Source organism: Carettochelys insculpta, chromosome 22, assembly GCF_033958435.1.
Source record: "Carettochelys insculpta isolate YL-2023 chromosome 22, ASM3395843v1, whole genome shotgun sequence".
In the NCBI taxonomy this organism is placed as follows: Eukaryota; Metazoa; Chordata; order Testudines; family Carettochelyidae; genus Carettochelys; species Carettochelys insculpta.
Genome location: NC_134158.1, coordinates 23,676,101 through 23,685,050, shown reverse-complemented (window position 1 = coordinate 23,685,050; position 8,950 = coordinate 23,676,101). Strand labels below are relative to the sequence as shown.

Here is an 8,950-nt window from a genome sequence, read left to right as displayed (position 1 = left end):
CAGACGTGGCCTCACCAGTGCCAAATAGAGGGGAACAACTTCTCCAGATCTGCTCAAAATGCTCCTCCTAATGCACTCCAATGTGTCGTTGGGCTTCTTGGCTACCACGGCACACTGGTGACTTACACCCAGCCTTTCATCCACCATAACCCCAGGTCCCTTTCCGCTGCACTGCGTCTGAGCCGGTCTGTCCCCAGCATGTAGCAATGCTTGGGATTCTTCTGTCCCAAGTGCAGGACTCTGCACTTTTGTTGAACTGCATCAGAACTGTGTCTTCACATGTACACCTGCATGCGTCTGTGCTCTAGTGTTTTTACCTATGCATCCAAGTGCACATTAGTGTAGGTGTGTGTTCACACCTACTCAGTCCATGCATCAGCATGTCACACATGCACAGGGCCTGCTCTCCCTGCCTCTCAGGCAGGCGTTTGAGGTGTGGGGGGATGTGTGGACCCCTGTTCCCCATGGTGCATGGCCCCAGCCACAAGAGTCAGCTTCAGCCTGACACACCCTGGCTCATGGGGGAGCTGCCCTGCCCTCTCCCCCACTCATTTGAGGGGTGGGGGGGTGAGGGCACAGCGCCAGGCAGGCCCTGCAGTGGGACTGGTCAGGTGCCTTATGGGAGGGGGCTGCTGTTATTTGGGGTGCAAGCAGAGAAGCCAGTGGCCTGGCTTGGCCGTGTCCCAGCCCTAGGAGCTGCAGGTGGGTAGTGGGGAAGGCCTGTGGGAGGCTCTGGACCTGGCCTGACCCCTGGGAAGCTTGCAGGAAGCACCACACACAGCTGCTCCCGACTGGCCTGGCCTGGCCCTGCTCTGCCCCCAGTGCCACAAGGCACGGCCAAACCCGCTACATGCCCAGGGCCAGCTGCCTGTAGGGCTCTGGCCCTGCCCCATGTAACCCACCAGCCAGCCGCTGCCTCCCCGGCCCCTCATGGGGTGGGGGAGTAGGTCTGTAGGCTCCCAGACAGATAGGGCTGCGTGTGCAGCCAGCCAGACGCGGGGGCAGGTTCCAGCAGAGGATGTTCGACAGACAGATGGGGGAGACCAGACAGAAGACAGTTGAGGGGCTGGACAGACAGGGTCCAGGCTGCAGTGGGGGGGCTGTGGGGGGAGGCACACCAGCAGAAGGACAGGGCCAGACAGATGGGCAGGCTGCGGGGTAGATGGACACACAGGGGAGACACGTTGCAGCAGTGGGGGCTGGACAGTCAGATAGACCAGGGTGGACAGACAGACAAGTCCAGGCTGCAGCAAGAGGGGAGACAGACTGGATGTGTGTGTGTTGGACAGACGGACAGGTCAGGCTGCAGGTTGTGTGGGGCTGCACAGACAACCTGACAGGCTCTGGCTTCTGCCGCTGTCATCTGCCTGGAACCCAACCTCTGAGCCAAGATCCCCCCAGGCCAAGCCAACCCTCCCCCCACAATCAAACAAACATAACCCCTGGGCTGAGCCCCCAAAACAAGGCCCGAGCCCCCCAGATTGAGCCCTGAACCCCCTAGGGCCAACCCACCCCAGACTGAGCCCCCAAGAACGAATTCCCCCACCGGCCAAGCCACAAACCCCACTGACCCGAACCCAAATGAACACCCCAAGAGAGCCCCTATGCCCCTAATCCAGCCCCCTGGCCTAAGCCCCTGCAGGCTGGTCCTGCCCCAGACCTGAACCTGCTGGCCTGAACCCTGCACCCATGAGCTGACTCTCCCCTCCAAACAGAGCCACACCCCCCAGGCAAATAACCCCCCAGCCCAAATCCAAGCCCTCCCAGACTGAGTCCCCCCAGACCGAGCCTGGAGTCAACCCCAAAGCTCCACCTTGGCCCAACACTCCCGGCACGACCCTAAACCCCACCCCAAGGATGGCCAGATGGAGCTCCAAGTCCCCTAGGGAACCTCTAAACCACCATCCCCTGGCTCACCCAGATCCAGCCTCGCCTGGCCCCAAACACACCACGGAACCCAGACCCAGCACCCCCCCCAGCTCTAACCACTAGACCCCACACCCCTCCCACAGCTGGGGATAGCACCCAGGCGTCCTGGCCCCCAGCCCCTGGTCTAATCACGGGACCCATACCTCACACCCCAGAAACGCCACCTGACCCGGGCAGTTGGTATAAAGCCCCAGGATTCCTGCGAGCCCAGGGCTGTCGGTCTGCCCACGGGGTCAGGTTGTCACAGCAAATGGGTTCTTGGTTTCCCTGAGTTACAGCAGCCCCACGTGGAGCCCAGCAGAGTCGCTGCCTTAGAGTGAAGTCAGGATGTCTCACACATGGCCCCGATGTGGCTCACAGTACCCAGCCACGTGCCCGGCCCCTGGTGCAGCACCCGGCGCATGTAACACCAAAGTCAGGTGCAGTCTCCCCATGGTGAGATGGGAGGTGAGGGGCTCAGAGAGACAGGGATCTGAACCTGGCACTCCACAAGGCCGTGGCAGAGACCAGACCTCCTAATCCCCGGGTCCTCAGGGCCACGCCTGGCGCAGCAGCCGGCCGGCCCCACATCCTCAGCCTCTCGCCTGCACTGCAAGCTGGTGAAAGTCCCTCTGACTCATGCCGTGAGTGGCTCTGGGAACCGCTGCTTCCTGCACACGCTGCTCAGGCCACAAGGGCCTCTCGCCCTGGGCCCTGAAGCCCATGGAGTCACTGCTGCCAGAAAGGGGCAGGTGAGGGCCTGCATTAGTCCATCTTCACTCCACCTGCTGTCACCTGTAAGGCGCCGCTTGGGCTGCCGGCCTCTCCTGCATGCCTTGGCTCCCCCAGGGCTCAAGTCTTCGGAGAATCTTTGAGGTGGGGTCTACGGCGGTCGGTGCCTGGCCCAACAGGGCCCTGATCTTGGCTGGGGTCTGGGCGGTGACTGGCCTGAAGTGCCCCTGATGTCAGCCGGAGTGCATGTGGCTCGATGGGGCGCCGATCTCGGCTGGGGTGTGGGCAGCGCCCGGCCCGACAGGGCCCTGATCTCAGCTGGGGTGCAGGTGGCGCTCTACCTGGCTGGGGTCTGTGCAGCACCTGGCACAGCTGGGACCGCTGGGACCTGGGACAAATGGGTGGGAGGCTTTGTGTGCATCTCTCAGTGGGGTGGGGGGGCTTGGTGCGGCTCAGGGAGTCAGGCTTTATGCGCCCTCCATGCATTGCTGCACAGGCATGTGGAGGCGCCATGGGGAGGGGGCTGGGGGAGCTGGTCACGGCACAGGGACAAAACAAAGAGGAAATCAGGACAGGGGGCAGGTAAAAGCTAATCGCAGCCCCCCGGGTTCCCCCCTTCTCGGGTGGGATGGGATGTGCCACAGACTCCCATCGCCCTGGGGCACAAGCCCAGCCAGGCCATGGGGTGTCTTCTTCTCCAGCAGGGCTCACACGGACTGGTCTCCCAGTTCCTGATCAGCCAGCACCCTATTCCCCCGCCCCCCGCACGGCCCCTCCACCTCCCACACCCCGACACCCCACTCCTCTGCCCCCCGCCCGGCCCCTCCACCTCCCACACCCCGACACCCCACTCCTCTGCGCCCCGCCCGGCCCCTCCACCTCCCACACCCCGACACCCCACTCCCCCGCCCCCCGCACGGCCCCCTCCACCTCCCACACCTCGACGCCCCACTCCCCCGCCCCCCGCACGGCCCCTCCACCTCCCACACCCCGACACCCCACTCCCCCGCCCGGCCCCTCCACCTCCCACACCCCGACACCCCACTCCTCTGCGCCCCGCCCGGCCCCTCCACCTCCCACACCCCGACACCCCACTCCCCCGCCCCCCGCACGGCCCCCTCCACCTCCCACACCTCGACGCCCCACTCCCCCGCCCCCCGCACGGCCCCTCCACCTCCCACACCCCAACATCCCACTCCCCCGCCCGGCCCCTCCACCTCCCACACCCTCGACACCCTATTTCCTCGCCCCCCGCACGGCCCCTCCACCTCCCACACCCCGACACCCCACTCCCCCGCCCCCCCATGGCCCCTCCATCTCCCACACCCCGACACCCCATTTCCCCACCCCCCTGCACAGCCCCTCCATCTCCCACACCCCGACACCCCACTTCCCGTGCACCCCTCCCCCCGGGGGATCCCCGCTCGCCACAGGCGCTTGCACAAGCCCGAACTTGTCCGCGCGGGCGGGGCGGGCCTGCGGTGACGTCACGGGCGGGGCGGGGCGGGGCGGCGCGAGCCCCGGGAGCGGCTGGGGTCCGCGCGAAGCGCTGGGCTTTGCTCGTGCCGGTGCTGCTGAGCTCGCCGTGCCCGCCGCCCCTCCGAGCCTCCGCGGGAGCCAGTGAGCCCGAGCCGCCCGGGAGGGTTCATGCAGCTGCCGTGAGTGGGGGCTGTGGCCGGGCTGCAGGGGGGCTGTGGCGGGGTAAGGGGAGCAGTGCTCAGGGTGCGGGGGCTGTGGCGGGGTACAGGGAGCAGTGGTCAGGGTGGGGGGGGGCTCTGTGGGCTGTGGCCGGGGTGCGGGGGGCTGTGGGTAAGGGGAGCAGTGCTCAGGGTGCGGGGGCTGTGGGTAAGGGGAGCAGTGCTCAGGGTGAGGGGGGCTGTGCCCGGGGTGCGGGAGGCTGTGGGTGAGGGGAGCAGTGCTCAGGGTGCGGGGGGCTGTGGGTAAGGGGAGGACAGTGTCCGCGCTGCAGAGCTTGAGGGGCCGGGAGTTGGGGGTCCGTAAGCTTGGGGGGCTGCCGGGGCTGTGGGTAGAGTGGGGGTGCGGCCGCCCGGTGCCGGCGGATGCGGAGCCCCTCATGCCTGCAGAGAACGGGGAGTTCGCGGTCTCCCTCGGCCGCCCGGAGCCCCGCCCGAGCCGCGAACTGGCGGCGCCGGGGAGCGGGAGCGGGTTCAGGCGCTGCCGCCCGGGTTTGTTTACAAACATTGCTGCGGCGCCCCGTCCCGCGGCGCCCCCTGGTGGCCACGGTGGGTCCTCGCGCCCGAGGGAGGCGGCTGCCCTGAGCGCCGCCTTTGCCTTGCAGAGCTCACCGACCATGGCCAGACCACTGCAGGAGAGGAGCCGCGCTGAGCCGACAGCCGCCGTGCCCGGGGACCCAGCCTTCCTGCTGCGGGGGGCGGTGGCCGTGCCGCCCACCGTCTGCCCGGGCAGCCTCGCCCTACCACCCCGGCTGAGCTGCAACCTCTGCCCTGCTGGGCCCCCCTCCTGCTCGCTCTACCGCTGCATCCGTGGGCCAGAGCCCCCCAGGAGCCGCGGCACTGGCACCAGCACCAGGCGCTGGGATGCCCCCGAAGCTGGAGGAACCAGGGGCAGCAGCCTGGCACATGGTGAGTCTCCCTGTGTGGGCACCCTGTTCCCAGCCTGGTACCCTGTGAGTGGCCAGAGGTGCTGCATGGGAAAGGGGCCAGGAACACAATGGATAGGGTACCCCTGCCCTGGGGGTGTGACCCTGCCCCCAGAATGCCCCTTGTAGTCCACAGGTTCCCACCCCTTCTGCCCTGAACCTCCCCCATAGTCCTGGGGTCCCACCCCCTCTCCCCCGGGGGCAGCTGCTCTGTGTGGCCACAGCTGGATGCCCAGCCTAATGGTTCCTGTTAGCTCTGCTTGCCCTGCCCCAGCTGGCGGGTGTCCTAGGCAGGGGTGCCAGTGTGCCGAGTGCCTGCCTCTGGCATGGTGAGCTGGGTGCACATGACTGTGCAGCCCCACACAGGCAGGGACCCTTTGAAGTCCTGCGGGGTCACAGATAAGGAAGCCCAGGACGAAGGCAGCCTGGGGAGATGGGCCTCGCTGCTGCTGGGGTTGGGGGAATGTGAACTGCGATTGCAATGGGACAGGGCACGGCGGGTGGGGTGGAAACGCTCCCTGGCCTTTCACTGGCCCGCGGGTTCCCTGTGCCCCCAGCTGCTGCGCATTGTCACCCTGGGCCCTGCCAGCCTGTGGCAGCCCAGCCTGACAGGATCTGGGGTGCTGGCCAGCTGGGGCTTCCCACCTTGGGTCTCCGCAAACTGCACCCAGGCTACCTGCTGACTCTCAGCTCTCCCACAGGCTGGCTCAGCTAACAGGGGGCTGCTCATTAGCCAGTGGGAAGTGAGGAGCCGGGCAGGCAGATGGCAGTGCCATTGTGGGGGTGGAGGGCAACCCAGGCAGCACGGCTGGACCGACAAGCTCGGGCACATCCCAGCTGGGCCGAGCTTGTGTCTGCCGGGCACCATGGCTAGGGCGGGCAGGCCCCCATGAGCCATGTAGCCTAGGCTGGGCACAGGGCAGGGCTGTATCCCTCCCCAGCACTTTACCCTGCCTGTGGCCATGAGGCCCTGGCAGCAACTGAGGGGGGATGTGGTGGGTTGTTGAGCTGGGCCAGGAGCGCTGCAGGGGCTTGGCTGAAAGGGGTATCCCCAGATCAGCTGGAAGGCCGGGCTCCTGACCCCTGGGGCAGGCCAGGTCTGACCCCACCCCCCACATGCAGCAATTGTTCTGGGCTTTCCTGTTGACCAGCGCTGGGGCCTGTGTGTAGGGAACTGTATCCTGGCCTCACGCCAGGATCAAGGGCTCAGCAGCATGTACTGGCTGGGCTCCACTGCCAGCCCCGCTGTCCCCAGGGGGCAAGGGTCAGAGCCCCCAGTCGGCTGGAAGGGGGCCCCCGAGCCCTGGGTCAGCTGTCACTGGGGTACATGCTCTAAAGCCCTGACAGCCCATCTCTGCTTGCCTGCAGAACTGCAGCCCGTGTTGGATGAGGGGCCCACCAGGGAGCAACCCCCGACGCAGCTGGCCCCAGAGGGTACAGAGCCTGACGGCCGCCTGCCCAGAGAGCCCCTGAACCCAGAGCGGCTGCTCGGAGTGCAGCTGCGGCGCATGGGTGATGCCTTCCAGGAGGCCCATGAGAGACAGGTCAGTCTCAGTAGAAAGACCAGGGGCTGGGGAGGCATCAGGTGGGGTGGATGGGGGAGGCTGGGGGCCAGTAGGAGGTGGCATCCAGGGAAGGGAGCCTGGGTGGGGGGTGGTGACCCTTGCAGGGGGCTTGGCCTGCAGCTGCAGAGCAAGGAGTTGCTCAGGGTAGCAGCCCCTTCCTTTGCTGCTAGGGGAGTGAACTCAGGGCTGGCAGGTGCAGCTCCCCTGGGGAGATCCTGGCGAGGGCAGGACCAGCTTGGCCAGGTACAGCCAGGAGGGGCTGCCCCTGCCTCTGGGCGTGGACAGCGGCAGCGGCTCCCCAAGGGAAGGAGTGGCGGGAATAGAATCTGTGTGTTCTACATGCGCCTGTTCTAACCAATAGGCCCCACTCCTCTCCCAGAGCTGGAGAGAACTCAGGAGTCCTGGCTCTGACCCTCTCCCTTGGCAGAACGCCCCCCACACGGCACCGCAAACACACACCACCCCTCCGCACGCAGGAGGGAGGCTGGGCTAGGCTGTGCCTGCCCAGGGCGCTTGGGCAAGCGAGCCGCTGAGTCACAGACTATAAATAGCGCTGGGTATATAAGGCTGCGGCGCAAGTGGCAGGCAGCTCAGTGTGAGCAGAGCGCCAGCCAGCCGGCTCCCCTGCGCAGCCAGCCTGCCCCACGGCAAGGCACACTGACCTCCCTGGGGCTCCAGAAGGCTGCCTGGGGCTGCTGCCAGCCTGGAAATCAGACAGCCAGCGCCTGCAGGGAGGGGCAGCAGAGCGTCCTGCTATGGCACTGACTCTGCCTCTGTCCCCACAGTGGCGGGAGCGCCAGCGTCAGGGAGCCCTTTGGGCTCGTTTCTACCACTGCATCTCTCAGCTGCTGGGCGCCTTCTACAACATGCCAGTGGACGTGATGCCTGAGCTGCAGCCCAACTAACTTGGCTGGGGCCGGACACCAGAGCCTCCTGGCCAAACGTAACCACTTCCAGCAGCTGTCTTGTAGCTGACTCCTGCAGGCCAGGACCTCAGGCTGGTGCCCTGGCCAGGGCAGGTTCTATTTATTTATTTATTACTGAGGACTGGAGGCAGGGGGGAGGTGTCCGGTGCTGGAGAGCTGTCTGGCCACATGCCAGGAAGCAGCCCTTGCGGAGGCAGCTGCAGCCCTCGGTGGGTGCTGTAGGAACCCCCCCCCCACACTGTACCTCTTGGGGAGCCTGCTGCACAGGCAGTGCTGTGGGGACGTGATCCCCCTTGTGCTCCTTCTGCCATCCCCCACTCCCCTTAGTGGATGGTCTGCAAAGCAGGTCACGCTGGGACACCAGCGGGGGGAAGGCAAACCACGGAGGGGTCTGAGCCAGCTGCTTCATCCCTGGGGGAGCCCTTCTGCACTGCTGGGGAGACCTGGGCCTGCTAAGCTGCACAGCTGCCTAGTACTCCCTGAACCTGAGCCCCTCCCCCAGCCCCACCCATGCCAGGTGCTGCTGGAACTGCCACAGTGGGTGGGGTCCTCTATCCCCCAGCAGCCTGTTCCCCACACTGCCCATCCCTAAGCCCACCCCAGAGCCTACACCCCCACCCATCCCCAACCTTCTACTAGGGCCCTCTGCTCCAGCCCTAAGCCCCCCCGCCATTGACCCCACCACCACACCCCCACCCGCTGCAGAAGGAATATGGTATGTACCACTATGGAGATTGTGCACCAAACAAAATTCATTCCACACATGCACATAAGTTGAAGGGAATGCTGTCGGGTGGTGGAGGCACTCTGCTGGGGGCAGCAGGAGCACACTGTAAATGCTGTACATAGGGGGGAGGTGTTGTACATACTCTGGGTCCAGCTGTACATAGGGGAGAGCTGTATATACCCTGGGCCTGGCTGTACATAGGGGAGAGCTGTACATACTGGGATACACTTGCTGTACATGGGCTGTTGCTTTTTCTTTTTTTTTTTTTTTTTTTTCTACATTTCCTTTTCAATAAAACTGGATTTGAGCCAAGAGGCGGCTGCATCTCTGCCACTCCCAGCCCTTCACGGGGGCTATTTTGGAGCTGGGTCGGGCTAATTTTAGAACAAGAAGCCACGATGACCACGGCCCAAGCTGACGGTGGGAAGGGCACAGCCCTCAAGGACCTCTGGCCTCACCCACCCCAGGGGCA

The 8,950-nt window shown here is 65.5% G+C and overlaps 1 protein-coding gene across 1 annotated transcript; it reads left to right on the top strand.

Annotated features, from left to right (window-relative positions):
- Positions 1-4,092: 4,092 nt before the first annotated feature.
- Positions 4,093-8,592, top strand: BBC3 (BCL2 binding component 3). Its single transcript, XM_075016653.1, has 4 exons — positions 4,093-4,298; positions 4,940-5,243; positions 6,629-6,804; positions 7,611-8,592. Exons 2-4 carry the CDS (start codon positions 4,952-4,954, stop codon positions 7,728-7,730), a joined length of 588 nt encoding a protein of 195 aa, XP_074872754.1. The 5' UTR covers positions 4,093-4,298; positions 4,940-4,951; the 3' UTR covers positions 7,731-8,592.
- The last annotated feature ends 358 nt before the right edge of the window (positions 8,593-8,950 follow it).

What these genes read in the sequence shown, in the direction of transcription:
- BBC3 (XM_075016653.1), top strand. Translation starts at nt 4,952, where the DNA reads ATGGCCAGACCACTGCAGGAGAGGAGCCGCGCTGAGCCGACAGCCGCC. An exon ending in GGGCAGCAGCCTGGCACATG is followed by an intron (nt 5,244 to 6,628) that starts GTGAGTCTCCCT and finishes GCTTGCCTGCAG; the next exon opens with AACTGCAGCCCGTGTTGGAT. An exon ending in AGGAGGCCCATGAGAGACAG is followed by an intron (nt 6,805 to 7,610) that starts GTCAGTCTCAGT and finishes CTGTCCCCACAG; the next exon opens with TGGCGGGAGCGCCAGCGTCA.